Source organism: Falco cherrug, chromosome 1, assembly GCF_023634085.1.
Source record: "Falco cherrug isolate bFalChe1 chromosome 1, bFalChe1.pri, whole genome shotgun sequence".
NCBI classification, from domain to species: Eukaryota; Metazoa; Chordata; class Aves; order Falconiformes; family Falconidae; genus Falco; species Falco cherrug.
Genome location: NC_073697.1, coordinates 127,471,873 through 127,488,871, shown reverse-complemented (window position 1 = coordinate 127,488,871; position 16,999 = coordinate 127,471,873). Strand labels below are relative to the sequence as shown.

General features: G+C 51.7%; 2 protein-coding genes across 2 annotated transcripts; both read left to right on the top strand.

Annotated features, from left to right (window-relative positions):
• Positions 1-2,755: 2,755 nt before the first annotated feature.
• Positions 2,756-12,213, top strand: P4HB (prolyl 4-hydroxylase subunit beta). The gene is made up of 11 exons (XM_055697425.1): positions 2,756-2,966; positions 3,277-3,483; positions 4,276-4,409; positions 4,629-4,766; positions 7,692-7,796; positions 8,082-8,207; positions 8,653-8,853; positions 9,515-9,635; positions 9,853-10,034; positions 10,484-10,570; positions 11,151-12,213. Exons 1-11 carry the CDS (start codon positions 2,810-2,812, stop codon positions 11,235-11,237), a joined length of 1,545 nt encoding a protein of 514 aa, XP_055553400.1. The 5' UTR covers positions 2,756-2,809; the 3' UTR covers positions 11,238-12,213.
• A 2,440-nt stretch (positions 12,214-14,653) lies between these two features.
• PPP1R27 (protein phosphatase 1 regulatory subunit 27) lies at positions 14,654-16,975 on the top strand. Its single transcript, XM_027801328.2, has 3 exons — positions 14,654-15,144; positions 16,264-16,414; positions 16,675-16,975. The coding sequence occupies exons 1-3, from the start codon at positions 14,958-14,960 to the stop codon at positions 16,796-16,798; spliced, it is 462 nt and encodes a 153-aa protein (XP_027657129.2). The 5' UTR covers positions 14,654-14,957; the 3' UTR covers positions 16,799-16,975.
• Positions 16,976-16,999: the final 24 nt, after the last annotated feature.

The following is a 16,999-nucleotide window of genomic DNA, read 5'->3' as shown; positions in this document are numbered from 1 at the left end:
ATCCCGTCTGATGCAACTGCCAGCTCTTTGGCAAGTCTTTCCAAACACTGCATACAGTGCTTCTGTTAGATCGTTTGTGTGATAGTGGGATGCCTTGGGAGGGGTACGCAGGACAGCTGAGACCTGCTGTAACTCCAAGGACTGAGGGGCTACAGCAATCATTTGCTGCCCATGTTTTCTGCAGAACACGGTCCTGCTGTGGAACAGGCCGGGCTCTCCTGCCTGGCAGCTGGGCCCATGAGCACACACTGGCACCAGCAACCCAAGGGATGCCCAGCTGCACTCTGGCTGGATGAGTCTCACCCGTTATGGCTTCCAAGCAAAAGCCTCAGCCCCTTCCAGGCAATGCACCTGTAAACCTCCCATTGGAGCTTGTGAAGGAGGGATCCGCACCACTTTTCTAGTTGGGCAACTGTTTGCACTGCAGAAGCTTGGTCTGATACAGCTGCCTCAAAGAAGCAGAACTGCAGCTCCACAAGCACAGCAACTTTCACCTGCATGTGCTGAAGGGCAGCTTGGGAGAACCATGGCCAAGGGGAAGGGGAGAACTTGTGAATTGATGCTGTGTGCTGCTGCAGAGCCCCGGGTGTGGGCCTGGACCTGCTTGTACTGGCAGCTGGTAGGTATGGAAGTCAAGTGAAATGCTGCCCCAGCTGACAGGCCCAGCAGGGAGCAAGACACCAGAGGAGAGGTGCTGCCACCACAGAGGGCAGGCAGTGCCCTGTTCATGACCTTTCCTTTGGCAGACACCGCAGCACAGGGATATTTAAAGAAAACAAGAGAATTGTGCTCTGTTTGTGGGGTGCCAGAAGGCAGGCAGGATCCCCAAACAGCACCAAAAATGAGGGGAGTTGCAGCAGCTGCAAGGCATCAGCGAGCACTGCCAACTGTGCTAAAGTTGCCGAGCACATCTACTGGTGGCCCAGAACCATGCTGGGCCCCGCTGCCCCTGCTGAGATGTGGCAATGTGGCAAGACAGCTCACCACCTTCGGCCTCAGAAACCTGCTGGCAGCAGGATGTGCCACTTCCCCTTGGCTGCTGGCTCAGCCTGCCTCTGCCAGCATGTCAGGCAAGGGTTTTCTGGCAGGAGCTGCACTGGCACAGGGTCTGGCCCTTTCAGTGGAGTGTGTCGCTGCCGAGCCCCTCTGGCAGGGCAGTAAGTCAGCTCGCTCAGGGCTGTGGCTCCCAAGCACTCCCTCACCTCTGGAACCACACAGGCTTCAAGGTGGCCGAGCATGAACGCAGAATCTTGTTCTGCCAGCAGCTGATTCCCCGCCCTGGCAGCCCAACACACCTGTGCAGCCCCGGGCAGCGGCAATTGGGCAGTGGCCACTGCACACACGCTGCTTCACTCAGTGCAGCTTTGCCATCTACAGTCTCACTGGGCACTTTCTGGGCTTGAGTAAGGTGCCTGATTCTGCACGTAGCCAAAGCTCCTGAACGGACAACCGCTCCTCATAGCACTTGGGACAACCAGGTTACCTGTGGCAAACTGGCAGTGCACCTCACTCTGAACACCACTGGCCTAGGGCCAGCCCCCGCAAGGGGAAGGTGAAGAGAGCAAAGAGCAGCAGCTGTGCTTTGCAGGCAGCCACTGAGCTGGCAAAATCAGCAGGGTGTGGCCAGGGAGCCCGGAGGGAGTGAGGCCCTGCTCCAGCACTTACCCGGCAGGCAGCCTGTGCATACAGGAGGTGCCTGCAGCAGCCCCACCACCACCGCCACCGTTGCAGCGCAAAGCTGCAGGCAGTCAAAACCCAGCTGTCTTCTGCCCGGGGGCACAGGGGCACCCCTTCCCCTGCCCAGCTTTGGGAGCAGCCAGGACCTGACCACCGACCCTTGCGCTGCACCAGGAGGTGCCAGAGCAAAGCAGGGAGAGTTGTGCCATGGGGCATCCCCCTGCCACGGTCACGAGACTCGCTCCTCGTGGGTACCTGAGCAGACACTGCATAGAGCCACATGCTCTGAATGGGAGCCCTCTTGCCACGGGCTCCTGCTCGATCCTGGGGGGACGAGGTGATACCCGCGCCCTGCCTCGAGCGCGCCACCGCATGGCTGGCCTCTCTGAAAGGGTGGGTGTGCCGCGAGCCCCCGGTGGGGCCGAAACACCCGCCTTGAGCTCCCCCCGCTCTCCACCTCTGGGGCAGCTGCACAAAACGCGGTGAGGCTGCCCGGTACTTTACGCCAGGCTGGGACCGGGCCGGGGGCGCGGGGCCGGGGCACATACGCGGGGCAGCGCCGCGCGGCTGTGGGGCTGGGCCCGGGCCCGGCCCTGAGCGCCGGCCGGTGCCCGTGGAGGCGGGGCGGCCGCGACGTGTCCCGCAGCGTCATGTGCCCCGTGTACTTTCCCTCCGCAGGCACCGGAAGAACCGCTTCCCCTTCCGGGCCGGGTCAAAGGGCGGCGGACGCGGCCCAGTCAGAATCCACCACGCGCATCTGGCCGCGCTCATGCGCACTGCCCGCCCGTCGGGGCCGCCCGAGTGCCACGTTCGAGGGCAGGCGGCCGCGTGAGGCGGTGGCGCCGACCAATTGCGGGCGACGCAGAGCGGAACGAGGCCAATGGCGACGCGCGGGAGAGGAGCGAGGCCGACGGCCAACCCGCGGCGGTGGGGGGCGGGTGTACCCCGATCTCTGGCGAATAGGAGCCGCGCGGCGGCCGGGGCTGCGGGCTGAGCCAATGGTGGGCGGCGGCGGCGCGGCGCGGCTGGGCCAATGGGACGCGGCGGCGGCCGGGGGAGGCGGGTTTATAAGCGGAGGTGGTGCCGCGACGGCACGCCTGCCTCGTCCTGTTCCGTCCCGCCGCCATCAGCCATGGCGGGAATCCGCGCCGTCCTGGCGCTGCTCTGCCTGCTCCTGCCGCCGCCCGCCTGCGCCGCCGCCCCCGAGGAGGAGGACGGCGTCCTGGTGCTGCGCGCCGCCTCCTTCGAGCAGGCGCTGGCAGCTCACCGCTACCTGCTCGTCGAGTTCTGTGAGCGCCGCGGGGCGGGCGGGCGGCGGCTCCGGGAGGACCGAGGGGCCGGGGCGGGGGCGGCAGGAGGTGCTGAGGGACCAGCTTTCCCCGGGGTGGGGGGGGCGGCCGTGCGAGCACGGGTTGGGCTGGACTGGGCGGGAAGGCCGCCGGGGCGCTGGGCCGGGAGGGGGCCTGCCCGGGGCGGGGGGGTCGGCGCTTCCCTGGGCCCTGCCCCGTGCCTGCTCGCGGTGCGCACCCGGGCGGGCCGCCGGGGCGTCGGGCCTGGGAGCGAGGGGACTCCGGCCGGTGCTGATGCCCCGTCCCGCAGATGCCCCGTGGTGCGGGCACTGCAAAGCACTGGCCCCTGAATACGCGAAGGCGGCGGCGAAGCTGAAGGCAGAGGGCTCGGAGATCCGGCTGGCCAAGGTGGATGCCACAGAGGAGTCAGAGCTGGCGCAGCAGTTCGGCGTGCGTGGCTACCCCACCATCAAGTTCTTCAGGAACGGTGACAAGGCCGCTCCCAAGGAGTACACAGGTGAGCGGGGTGGCTGGCCCTGCGCCTGGGTGCAGAGGGCAGCGACGTGGCGGCAGGCCCTTGCACCTGGCCCTGTGCTGCTGTGGCTGGACAAGGTCCACTGTGACAGCAACCCAGGGAGTGGCACTACAGCAGGCAGGCTCTGGGTGGGTGTTGCACTTGGGGTGGTGAGGATCAATTCTGCCTTTAACAGGCTTTCTCACCTAAAGCTGGGGAAATTCCTAATAATGAGATAAAGCAGATGGAATTGGTTTTGTGTAGAAAAGCAAAGCAATCCAAGCATCGTTTTTTGCTTAGCTTGACTTCACTTGAGCTGTGTAGCACCCAGAATGGAAAAAATGCTTCGGCAGTTGAGTAAAAGGGAAAAATCAAGATGTGAGATAGAGGTGCGAGGAAGACAAAGACAAGCAGAACTCAGTTAAACCAAGCCATGTTGTGCTGGATGCTGAGAATAACATCCAGAAAACTGATTTTGAAAGGAAAAGGTGATATATTTGCAGGGGAAATATTAGCATCTTTGAGAAGTGCTGTATTGCTGGTCAAAGTTTAAGAATGTGCCTGGGCTAGGAGCAAGAGAAGAATGGATTCCTGGGAGCCCCTTGTACCTTGACTTAACAATTGGGGATTAGCTTAATTACACTAGGAGTGAAAGTAAGAGAGTTGCATAAGTGATATCTGTATTTCTGACCTCTCAACCAGCTGCTGAACAGTCTATCCCAAAGCTTAGGGGTTTTGTGTTCTTAAACTTAGTTAGGGTGAAAGTGAATCAGTGTTCTTATCTTTCTGGTGTAGCTGGCAGAGAAGCAGATGATATTGTCAGCTGGCTGAAGAAGCGCACAGGCCCGGCTGCAACTACCCTGACAGATGCTGCTGCAGCGGAGACATTAGTGGATTCCAGTGAAGTGGTTGTGATTGGTTTCTTTAAGGTAGGGTTCATGTTTCTGTTTGAGACGCTCTTGTACATGTCTAGGGACTTCCCTGCTTTCTGCCCCATGGGGACCTGACAGCTGGGGAAGGCTCTCCATGAGTTATGAAACACTTGCTGTCCTGCCTTACTTGATCTTCCAGTTCTTTGGCTGGTAAGCCCTGGGATGTTTGTTTCAGTGTGACGTGTCCCACATGAGACACCTTTCTTAATTCTTCAGGATTTGATGTCAGAGGCTGCAAAAGAGTTCTTGTTGGCAGCAGAAGCTGTGGATGACATTCCTTTTGGGATTTCCTCCAGTGTCGATGTCTTCACCAAGTACCAACTTAGCAAGGATGGCGTGGTTCTCTTCAAGAAGGTTGGTGCAAAGCATGAGCACCATGCTTGAGTCTTCTGCCTCTTCTTACCTTTTCTCTCAATTACTCAGAGTGAAATGAGGGCAGCCCTGGATGAAGCAGCAAGAGATCCTGTGCTGTCAGTCTGATTGTTTCCAAGCCTCAGAGCCTGGTGGGAGAAGGGGAGGGAGCCTCCAGGCCCTTTGAAGTGTTGGATCCCCAGGGCCCACAGTCGGCAGAGGGCAGGCTCATCAGTCTCCTGGCCCAGTGCTGCCCTCCCAAAGACACTGGGTGCAAACTGTTGCCTCACTCACTTCCCCATTTCTAATATCTAGCTGCAGTGCAGTAATGCTCAGCACAATCTTTAAAATATTCATGGCTGTAACTTGTGAGGCTTCCTGTGCCCCTCCCCAGACTTTAAAGGTCTTAAACAGAACAGTAGCCAAGTTCTTGATGGCTTGCCATGATGCTCTGTGTTTGATTGTCTTAGCAAAGTTGCTTTTAAACATACCCAGTGTTGAGTTGACCTCTGCTGCAGTCAGCTGCTGGCTGCATCCAAGAGTTCTTCAGTCTTAGTGCTGTGGGTTCTGTGGTGCAGTGATTCCAGCAAAGTTACTAAGAGGATTTGCTGTTCCAGCTGACTCGGCTGAGGCAGTTGGATTGTGTGCAGGGGAATGCTGGCCATCTACAAAATCAGAAATAAACTTACTGGTGTCTTTTACTATTAAAATCAAAGTCATTTCATCCAAGGGATGAAATTCTAGGTTTGAGAAGGCAAGCGGAGGTTCCTTAGACTTGGTGGTGCTGCACACTGCTGCAGTGAGGCAGGACAGAAATCTGCTTTGGGTTCATACTTAATAAATCTATAATCAGTCATTGGTCTGACCAATGTAACCCAAGACAGGCTGAAAAGTTGAATGAATTCTTACTTCAGTCTTCCATTGTTCAGCTAAAATAGCATATTTTTATCCCAGTACAGCTCTGAAATTGTAGTTATTTTTATGATGCTAGAAGCTTGTAGACTTAAATTTTAAGTCGGAGGTCCCTCAGATCAGTATGGCTGAAGGTGCAAGTAAATTATCTGGCTGATGAGTTCAAAATGCTAGGGTTTTGCAACTAGAAAAGTTGGGGTGGGTAAAGTGAGCAGTATTTTGTTCTTGGCTGTCTTACTACCTGTATCTTGTTCTTGCCACCTGTGTAGCTTTATGTAGTCTTTCTGTATACTCTATTCATGGCTACTACTAGGCTGAAATTGCTGTTTGCGGGGGGGGGGTTTCACAGCTTTTGTTCATGTTGTTTGGCAAACAGCGAAGTCCAAATAGAAATGCTCCTCTAAAACTGACCATCTCTTTGGGGCTGTGGGGAGTACCATTGGGCTGCGAGCAGGTCCGTGTATGAGGGTGCTTTGAAATGGCTAGGTTTCAGCTAGGGCTTCCAGCACTGACAAGTCATTACCCTGGGTTACTTCTACACTTTCTCATGATTAGCTGTCTGTAGAATGGACTTGTATTGATTTGATCTGAAACTATCTTTAACCCTTAAGTCCTGTGAGCTCTGTTAACGTTTCCTCCACTTCGGAAGAACCAGGGCCGTGGCAGGACCAGTCTTTAGCAGTAAAGGAGTTTTCAAGATATTTTCCATAATCAACTTGGGTACATCTGGAATGAAAAGCAATTCTGTACCTGGCAGCTTCTGTCAGGTGTGTTAGGAGTGAGAGGAACCTTGGTCTGAAAGGCAGCTCATGAGCTGCTGGGGTGCTGCAGAAGAGCTCTCCTTTACATGGAATAAGGAAGGTGAGATGCCTTTCAGCTTGTGAAGGTTGTCTCTGTTTTGATGCAATGTCATTGTAGTGCTGTGGACTTTCAGATATGTCCACTCCAAACCCAGGTGGAAATGAGGACCAATGGTAACTGAATACCAGGGCATGAGTACCAGATAATTTTACCAACAATTATGTGTTTGGAGTTTGGCTCAGCTTCCTGCAGTTAGTTGGGTCTAAATGGACAGGGTTTGTTAGCTAGGAGTTCTCATCTTGCTCTTTATGTGAGTTCTTCAGGCTTGCAAAGACCCTCAAAACTGTTCTGAAGGTGCTAAGGCAATGTTCAATACACTTTTAATTTCCAGTATTAAGTGTTTTGCTCAGCTTTTCTGCTGAGACTGGTATGCTTCCTGTAACAGAAGGTTATCTGAGTGCACACTTGCTTCTGCCAGTAACTTGAGTGTTGCCATGCCATGGGACTGCTGTTATCCTGCACATCCTGTCTTTAACCTTGATGGTCCTCTACAGCTGTTCCTTTTTGAGGCTGCCAGAGAGGGTTCCAAGAATCCTGGTCAGGGATACAGGTGATGCCCTAATATAAAAAGGGATCTGGCACATCTAGTGTGATGTGTGCATTAAACATGTGCTGCTGTCTCTAACAATAGAGACTGAAACAACCCTGCACTGCTGAGTAAATTATTGTTTACTTGCAGTGGATATAGTGGGCTTTGTCAGGCTTCTTTCATAGTGCTGGTTAAAGTGTGTGCATCTGCCTCAACACTGCTAATTCCTGCAGAGCAGAAAGCTGCAGGTGCTCTGGTAGCTTCTTGCTGGTCTGCCTTATGCCTCCTACAGAGCTGTAAGGCAGCTCTTAAAAGTCCTTGGTGACCTGTTTCACAAATGGCTTCATGATTGTGCAGAACAATTGCAGGATCTAAGCTGATTCTCCTGTTGCCGCTCACCTTGTGCTGCTAGGGGGTGATTTAAGGCTTTGCTTGCCAGGAAGACAAACGCCTTGATCCAGATTTTATGTGAACTTGTGACCTTGTTGAGAGGTGGAAGTCTGCTCTGAACAAGTGCAACTGAGATCCACTGGGGGAGTGATGCTGGTGCAAATGCATCTTATTTCTTGGGAGATATTTGTATGGGGTATGGGAGTGTTCTAATGCAAGAATATCTGTTTTTGCAGTTTGATGAAGGCCGTAACAACTTTGAAGGGGAGCTCACAAAAGATAATTTACTGAACTTCATAAAGTCTAATGCCTTGCCTCTGGTCATAGAGTTCACTGAACAGGTAGGTCTTTAGGTACTTGATAAGGCCTCTTCCTGCAGCTGCTGTATGGATATAAGAAAGCTTAAAGTGTAGATTGTACGGTCATGTTCTATCTTGGAGCTGACACTAGTTTAGGGGTATGGAGAAGTGTGAAGAACACAAGGAAAAAGAGGCATAAGCTTGCTGTTCAAAGCAGTCCTGTAGTATTGGAGGCTCCTGTGGTCTAGTCAGAATAGCAGAGCCAAGCTGGTCTTGGCACCAATTTACCTCTTTTCCAAAAATAAAGTTTTATTTTCTGCTCCTCAGACTGCTCCTAAAATCTTCGGAGGAGAGATCAAGACTCATATTCTGCTGTTCCTACCAAAAAGTGTGTCTGACTATCAAGAGAAACTGGACAACTTCAAGAGTGCAGCTGGAAACTTCAAAGGAAAGGTGAGAAGGATTTCTGGGATGATGAATTGAGTGACCACCTCCTGCAGAGAAGTGTAGCACTGTATCTACATCCACTTAACAGCTCAGGAGGAGGACTTGAAGCTAGCTCTCTCTCTACCTGTGTCTCTTGATAATAGGCGACTGAATCACTTACTGGCTTACACACTGGCTTGCACAGCTGTTGAAGGAATGGCAGTTAACTCCTGACTTTCCTTTGTGTGTATATAAATCTGATTCTGCCTTAACATCAGTGCCAGGTCTGTGTGCATGCTGCTTGAACTGCTGTGGCTCCAGCATGTGTGCTCTGACAGGGTGCCCTCATGGTGGGCTTGGAGAGAGGAACAGGGGCTAGTTCAGCTACTACTTGTGCAAGTCTGTGTGTAAAGTATTGATAGCCAAGAGGTACTCTTCTTCACCATACTGCCTTTGACTTTTTCTTCCAAAGATCCTGTTCATCTTCATAGACAGTGACCACAGTGACAACCAGAGGATTTTGGAGTTTTTTGGCCTCAAGAAAGAAGAATGTCCAGCTGTACGTCTGATCACACTGGAGGAAGAAATGACAAAATACAAACCTGAATCAGATGACCTCACAGCAGACAAGATCAAAGAGTTCTGTAATAAGTTTCTGGAGGGCAAGATCAAGGTAATGAAGATAAATGCTGCTGGTGGTAAACCTAGCTAAATAAGTGTTAAAAAAAGAAATCCTCCCTGTGGGGAGCTGTGTGAATTAACTGGAGAAAAACCTCTAAACTAATTTACGGAATATCTAGCTGGCTTTGTGCTGAGAAATAAAATGCAAAACTACTGGGGCACGAAGCCTGTGGGAAATACAGCTGTGTACTGGCACCTTGAGCAGTCAGAGCCTGCTCTTCCTGCTGCTTATGGTAACTGTGCTGTTTATCCAGTTGCTCTTCCTGCCAACAATCTGTGAAAAGTGTGAATGTGTGGCACAGTTTAAAGAGCTTTCAGCCCTAATCTGCTGGAGGTAGCTGTGTGCAACTTACTCCAGTAGTGACCATTTAGCTAAACTCAGTCCCGTGGGAAGGATACTGTCAGTGATAGTTTCCTTCCTACAGAGCTCCATTGCAGTTCTCTCTGCACAACAGCACCTGTTATTTCTACTTGGTCAGGGTTGGAAGGAAACTTTAAGCAGAAGAGGAAGTGACTGATTCATCTGATTGCTCATAACCTATGACTGAGGCACTGAGGGGGGTAGTTAAACTTTGATTTTCCAGGATATGTGATTGCATGCATGTTCCAAGCAGCTGTGTAGCAATCTCTCTGATTTTTACTTGTTACTCCAGCCCCACCTGATGAGTCAAGATCTCCCTGAAGACTGGGACAAGCAGCCTGTCAAAGTTCTAGTTGGGAAGAACTTTGAAGAAGTTGCTTTTGATGAGAATAAGAATGTCTTTGTAGAGTTCTGTAAGTATCTTTCAACAGCTTATTCTAAGTAACTGGTGTGAAAGGAGTGCCAAAATACTGCATGACCAAAATTAGGGAGGAAGCATCTTACAGAACCTAACTGCAAAGGTAGTGCCTCAGTTGAAAAGATGTGTGAACTGTCTGGTGTGGGGGCTGAGGGGGAGCGATAGCAACTTGTTAGGTTGTTGGTGCTAGCTGTGTTTTTTGTAATTAACAGATGCCCCCTGGTGTGGTCACTGTAAGCAGCTGGCTCCTATCTGGGACAAGCTGGGAGAGACCTACAGGGACCATGAGAACATTGTCATTGCCAAGATGGATTCTACAGCCAATGAAGTAGAGGCAGTGAAAATCCACAGCTTCCCCACACTCAAGTTCTTCCCTGCAGGCTCTGGCAGAAATGTAAGAAGGCAGCTGGCCTTTATACAAACTGCATAACAAGGGAGCACTGGAAATGCTTAAGCTGCCTGCTGGAGTTCTGTTTCAGACAAGGTCTTTGGGAGGGCTCCCCACTTGATAGGGATGGAACACATAGAATCTACAGGACATCTGAGACCCTTTTTGGGGGCTGGGCTGTAGGAAAGGGTTTGGTGGGGGTGGGAAGTGGGAATGGGGAAAAGAGGGAGCATAGCAGAGGACAGTGTGCTCATCTGCAGGCTATTCTTCCCTCGCAGTGATGTCTGAAGTCTAGTGGATGAGCTGTTTTCCTTCGTCTCATATGGGTGAAGGTGAATTTTCAAATTCCGTTTTGCTTGGCATGTTAACTCTTGCTTAGAAAGAATTCTCCTCTCCAGGGTTGTGGTTCTGTAGGTGCCCATAACAATTATCTTCATACTTTTTTTCCTGTGTAGGTAATTGATTATAATGGGGAGAGGACACTAGAAGGCTTCAAGAAATTCTTGGAGAGTGGTGGTCAGGATGGGGCAGCAGCAGATGATGTGAGTAATATGAATGCAGTACTCTGGGCCTTCAGAATATGGTGTGTGAGTCAGATCTGATGCTGTGCTTGAACCCTCAGTCCTAAGATCCTGGGTTATGTGGCAGGGAAGGATATTGTTGGTAAACAAAAGTGCCCACACCACAAAGTGTGACCCATTCAGTTGCACCTGGCTGGCTATTGGCCTGTAATGAACTCCTCTTAGTGAGAACACTTCAGCTAGGTGTGAAATCAATGTTCTTGGGAGGCTTAAATGCAAATGCATGGAAACTGTTAATGTTACAACCTCTGAACTTGCACAGGCCAGCACCTGGGGCTTAAGCAGTGTGAGGAACATTACATATGCACTATATCTAGTTGGAAGCTCCTCACCTGCTGGGGGTGGAGGGTGTTGCAGGTGCAGGTACCAGCTTCCAGGGGTTCCTAATCCTTAATGTCCTTAAGAGCTCTTGGTAGAAGTCTCTGGATGTTTTGTTAATGTGGCAGCAGAGAATAGCAAACAGATTAGTGGTACTGCTCTGTGCTTGGTTTTGGACCTGCCTAATGTGCCAGAAACCAGTAGCTGTCTCTAACCTATACAGGATCTGGAGGACCTGGAGACAGATGAAGAAACCGACCTAGAGGAAGGTGATGACGATGATCAGAAAATCCAGAAGGATGAGTTGTAAAGAGAAGGCTGTACATCACCCAAAAAAATCAGACACTAAATTGGCTGCTGTTATGCAGCCCAGTGAGTCAGAAACCCATTAAGATTTAAAGCAGAAGGTGAATGACTGGAAATCCAGGGATTGGCTTTTAAAGTAACACTTTACCCTCATGTGGCTGTACACTTTGACTTGATCTTTTCTTTTCTTTTCCCTTTTGAGAAGGGATCTGTCACTAGGTAGCCAGCCCAGCCAGCTGGGCTTTTTTTTTATTGTGATGTACTTTTTTTGTACACAGCTTTTGTTTGAAGTATTCTGTTCTGGGTAGAAGCAGATTGTGAAGCGGTAGCATGAGTTCAACAGCCCAACATTCTGGAGCCTTGCCACTAAGATCTTCCAAGAAAGCTCCCCACCCCTTTTTTCTTTGAAAACTAAAGCCCATAGTTGATTTCTGCACCTGGCAGGGTCCTTAATGGACTCTGCTGTTCTTCCCTGGAATCAGCCTTCAGTATATGCAGGGGAAGAGGCAGTAAGCCTAGGCATCACCCTGGTGGAGGCTGTATATGAAGGTGCTTCTTTCATGCTGGCCAGATGTTTCCTTTCCCCTCTGCTTTAAGACACTTGGAAATGACTATTTCAAACACCTGGAAGGGTGGAGTACTGTGTGCACTGGCTGTGGCAGGCTCTGAGGGTGGAGGTGATCACTGGCTCACCAGTTTAAACCAAGACCTAGCTGTGTTGCCATCCCTTTGATCAAATGCAAGACTGTTTTGCAGTCACTTTCCATACATTATTTTGAGTGGGTTGGCCAGGCAGGTGGTGTGGGAGGGCCTGATAGAACAGATCAAACAGGACATTTGCAATTACTGGGTTTTGGTGAGGAACTTGAACAGGGGAGTGCCTCAAAGGCCTGAGCTGCATCAGGCTGGTTCTTAGCATTCTGCTACAATAATATTGGAACTGAATTTGTTGGCCAAATAAAATTGAGATTTTAATACTATTATGTTTGTTTAACTTATATTCGTTCTACACTGATAAATTTGAACTTGACCTAAAAGAAGGCCAGAGTTCTAAGGTGATTCTCAAGGCAGTCTGCCAGAACGACAAAGCTGACAAACACACACCAAACTTTTATTAAATACCACTTTTCTTGAGAGAAAACATATTTTCTGAATGCTTTGAGTTTAGCAGGTGGCTTCTGGTACCTTAACCTGAGTAAATTTTGTGTTGCATAACCTGTAAAGGAAAAATGTGAAGATGACCATGTCCTGACCAGATTAAATTGGCTTGTGCAGGCAGACAACCAGCAGCTCTATTAGCAGTGAGGGGACAGATGCTTGAGCTCTGGGAATAAGTAGCTCCCCTTGCCAGCTGGCTTGGGGCAAGAGGACCTCATTGCTCTTGAGCAGTTAACCAAGGAATTTGCCTACAGGGAAACCTGGGGTAGCCTGTAGCTCTGCTAGTCAGGCTCACATGATCCAGTGAGCTACACTGCTATTTCCAAGCCAGTCACTTACTGCTGAAAATATTTCTGTAAGAAAATATGCTATAAATGTCACATGGGGTGGTCTGGTGAAGCTAGAGGGCAACGCTGGAGGCTATAGGTGTCTGTCACTGAACATGGGTGCACTGGGTTTGTAGCACAGGAGTGCTGCATGACATGTCTGCAGCTCCAGCCTCCTCCTGTGGTTGCTTTGAGAGCAGAGCCCTGGCCCAGTGCACACAAACCTGTGCAGCAGTGCTGGGGCTGAACAGGCAATTGCTGACCATGGGATCGGGAAACAGTGCCTGCTAATCACAGGCAGTAGTGCAGTTGTGTTGTGTTTGTGTCTGTTACCTGCAGTTATGTGGAGAAGGGTCTTTGAAGATGCCTCCCTCCAAGGCTGTGACCTCACATGTCTGAAGGCAGTCAGGGGACTTGTCCTTAGTGTGCCGGCATTGCTGTGCCCAAACAGAGCAGGCAGCGCTAGTGGCTGGTGTCAGGGCTCATTAGTGGGAGCTACCTTGCATTTTGGGATGGGGAGGAAGAGAGCATTGCTGGTAAGGAGTTCCCCTGGAAGGTAGTGGCTAGGACTCAGCTCAGAGATTCATTTTGTGTAGCCAGTTGAAGTGTAAACAAGGCTGAGCTCTGCAGTGGTTCTCTGTGTATGGTCTAAGACCTGCCTTGCTCAGCTCAGAGGAGGGGGACTTCTCTCATACACTAAGGCTCCTCCTGGCAGAGCAGGACTCTATCAGTCATCTTGTGTACACAGTTAATTGCTGTTCCAAGAAAGCAGGCTAAAAGCATTCTGTCTTTGCAGCAGATAGCTCAGCCTCCTGTCATGTGGTATTCTGTCTGATGTAACCCTGAGCAGAGATGTTCAGCAAAAAGATCAATACGTTTGCCAGAAGATAAACAAGTGCAGGCAGTTCTCAGGTGTGTGGCTGACTGAGTGAACTGGAAGGGGTTCAGGACAAGGGTCTGCTATAGTAGGGGCAGAATTAAATCTCTGTGACTCCTAATGCAGGACAGGGATTTTTCCTGACACTTGCCTGGACAATCCCTGCCAGCACAAAACAGAGCATGATATGATCACATATCTGAAATGACCAAATTTTGATGGGAAAAATCATGGAGGTGCAGTTGTTGCTTGCATCCTTGATGGATCTGAAAGATTTCTCTGTGGTAGATGATCCATTTGAGGCCTTATGATGGCTACAGCTGGAGAGTAACAAATGCAGGAATTGTCTGGTGGTGGTGCTATTCTGCAGCTATTCTGAGGCTGTTCTGCAGAAGCCGGCCCTTACATAGCAGCTGGTTCCACGTTTGAAGTAGGATGACAGGTATTGTAGGCTCCTGGTTCTGCACTGGTATCAGGAGCACCAGCAGCACCTCTGTCCTCGCAAGGGCACAGATGATATCTGACATGCTGGTGGTGTTCTCCATGCTTAGCTGTATGCTGTCTCGCAGTTGTGCTGGACACCACAGCTCATTCTGCTCCTCTCGGGTTGAATGATGCAACTACAGGAAAGTGACTTAGCGCTGAACGTATTTGGCACCACAGCTCTGACATGTCTGCATTGTGCTGGCTGGTTGGTACATAAGTGGCTGGTTCCTCTTGCTGGGTGATTGTGCTTGTGTCTTTTCCCTGGTGCCTGTGTGTGTGAGAGGGCTCACTGCTGGGAAGTTCTGCTTTCAGGCCCTTGGGCTCCTTTGAAGGGCTATCCATGCAAAAGCAAGAGTAGATCTGACCCCTTGGACGGGAATATCAACAGGTGGATGGTAAGATGAGACACCAGCTCCTGCCCAAAAGTGGGAGGCTGCAGGCTTGGGCAGCTCAATTACGAAGTATCATGGCAAATAGCATGAGCTGCATGTCCTCAAAATAGCCCACAGGAGCCTATATAATGCAACGCCCCTGGAGAACGATCAGTCCTGGGCCAACGGTCTGTGGGTGAACGGCGTGCACCCAGTGCCACCTTCTGCATGTGGCATGGGAGTGTAGGGAGAGCCCGGCGGCCACTGCTTCCCTGCCACCGAGAGGGACTCCCACCCACTGTGGACACAGACACAGGCGCAGAGGGAGTGCAGTGGTGTGGGTGCCATCACATCTCTGTAGCAAGGAGGGACCTGACAGGCAGAAGAGGAGAAAGCAACGCTTTGAGGCCAGCAAGTGGCAGGGGCAAGCACTGAGCAACTCCAGCTGCTCCTACAGCCCCCATGCCTCTGCTCTTCCTCTGCAGCGTCTGAAGGCTGTGATCAGCATGAAGGACTATTACACAGTCTCAATGCCCCGGTACAGTCGGTACGCCCAGAGACTGAGAGCCTCACGCACTGTGCACTTCCCCAATGACATCGTCTTTCAGGACCACATCAGGCAGGGGGACCTGGAGCAGGTGGGCAGATTCATACGTGCCAGGAAGGTGACACTGGATACCATCTACCCTTCTGGTGAGTGCTGCCAGTGTTGGCATAGCTGGAATCTGTGTGGTGGCACAGCTCAGACGGGCCATGAGGGAGATGAGTGAGCTGTGCAGCCAAAGCTAGGATGTGGGCCACCTTCAGCAGGTTGATGCGTTGGAATCCAGTTGTTTTCCTCCCTAGGGAGGAGTAGTGTCCCCAGTATTGCCAAGCAGGGTCCAAGAGAGCCCTGTGCCAGTATGCCAACATCTTCCCCTCAACAGTGTGGTCAGCATATGCTGCAGGAAGGGAGGGAGCTTGCCCCCTGGGTCATTTCAAGGCAACAATGTACCTGAAGTGTGATGGGACCTAGAAAAGCAGCAGTGAGCACAGGCTGATCCATGGAGCTCTGAATGGGACAGCTGGACTCCTGCCTTCCACCTCGGTTTGGGGGAAGAGTAGGGAGAAACAAGGCTCTGCATTTTGTTCCTGCTCTGTCCACTTCCCACAAACACTGTTCTCTCTTGCACGTCCGGATCCTGTGGACTTGCGGCATGTTTGTTTGTGTGGAAGGTGTTGTTATATTTGCACCCAAACTCACTAGCAACTGTTTATGGAATGCCTTGACCCATACTGGCTGGTGCAGAGCCCACTTTTGTCCCTTTCCTGTGCTTGGCTTCAGCTTCTGGTGTCACATGGCCACAGAGATAGAATCTCAAATGACCCTGCACTTCCTCCTATCCATACTGATTGCTTCATTACTTGCTCTGTAAGGAGGTTCCAAAACTTGGACAGAGCAGGGCCCTGGAGACACTCCTCTTGTGTCCCGATGCAAGTCCTGGCCAGGACTCTAGGCAGGTTACTGGCTGGCAGCTCTGCAGGAGAGGGCAGCTCCTCCTCCCTTAACCTGTCCTGTCTGGCCCGGTGGGGAGGTGGGTCCTACACCATCTTAAGTAGGGTATTTATGCTGTAGAAGGGGAACAGAAACCTGTGGCAGCTCCTCTTGCTTCCTCAGTCTTTGTTTCATTCCCCAAACTCATCTTCCTGATAATGAGGGTTTGCTGGCACCTTTCTTTCCTGGGCTGTACTGGTAAGCTCAGCATTATGAGTCCTACCCGAGTCCAGGGCTAACAAATCCTTTTCCAGGGTTAACAAATCCTTTCTTTCTAGGCATGGCAGCCCTCCATGAAGCTGTGCTTACTGGAAACTTGGACTGTGTCAAGCTCCTGGTTAAATACGGTGCTGACATCCACCAAAAAGATGAGAATGGCTGGACACCCCTGCACATGGCCTGCAGTGACGGCTATGCTGACATAGCCAGGTAAGGAGCACCTGGCCTGGGCTGCGACAAAACACCTCAGCACTGCAGAGCCCAGAGAACCACAGCCGGCAGTGACAGGGCTGGAGCAGGCTGCGGGTGTCACCTCCTAGGAGGGTGCCCAGTACCTGCAGTGCATGGGGTACTCCCAGGGTCTTACAGGACCTGAACATCCCAGCAGTGGGGTTTGCAGGGCCCTGTGAGCTGAGAGGGGCTGCCTGGCAGGCTGTGGCCCTGCTGGCTCAGCTCCCTGTCTCCTGCAGGTATCTCATCTCCCTTGGGGCCAGCCTGGAGGCTACTACTGATGCTGGGGAGAAGCCTTCAGACCTCATCGACCCTGAGTACAAGGACCTGTTGGAGCTCTTCCAAGCCACCACGATGGACTGAGGCGGGGCACGACGAGGAGCGGGTCTCGAGGGCCTCAACGGGCCGGGGCAGCAGGGCTGCACCGGGCCTGAGCGCCAGGCCTGGGCTGGGCCTGGGCCGGCGGCCGGGCGGGGACTCGCTCGGCACAGCGCCTCGGGAACCACTTTGTACTTGTCCATTAAAGGATCTGGGACACCGCCTCCGTCGGTCCTTGCGCCGGGG

What these genes read in the sequence shown, in the direction of transcription:
- P4HB (XM_055697425.1), top strand. Translation starts at nt 2,810, where the DNA reads ATGGCGGGAATCCGCGCCGTCCTGGCGCTGCTCTGCCTGCTCCTGCCG. An exon ending in CTACCTGCTCGTCGAGTTCT is followed by an intron (nt 2,967 to 3,276) that starts GTGAGCGCCGCG and finishes CCCGTCCCGCAG; the next exon opens with ATGCCCCGTGGTGCGGGCAC. An exon ending in ATGGGGCAGCAGCAGATGAT is followed by an intron (nt 10,571 to 11,150) that starts GTGAGTAATATG and finishes TAACCTATACAG; the next exon opens with GATCTGGAGGACCTGGAGAC.
- PPP1R27 (XM_027801328.2), top strand. Translation starts at nt 14,958, where the DNA reads ATGAAGGACTATTACACAGTCTCAATGCCCCGGTACAGTCGGTACGCC. An exon ending in GGATACCATCTACCCTTCTG is followed by an intron (nt 15,145 to 16,263) that starts GTGAGTGCTGCC and finishes CTTTCTTTCTAG; the next exon opens with GCATGGCAGCCCTCCATGAA. An exon ending in GGCTATGCTGACATAGCCAG is followed by an intron (nt 16,415 to 16,674) that starts GTAAGGAGCACC and finishes TGTCTCCTGCAG; the next exon opens with GTATCTCATCTCCCTTGGGG.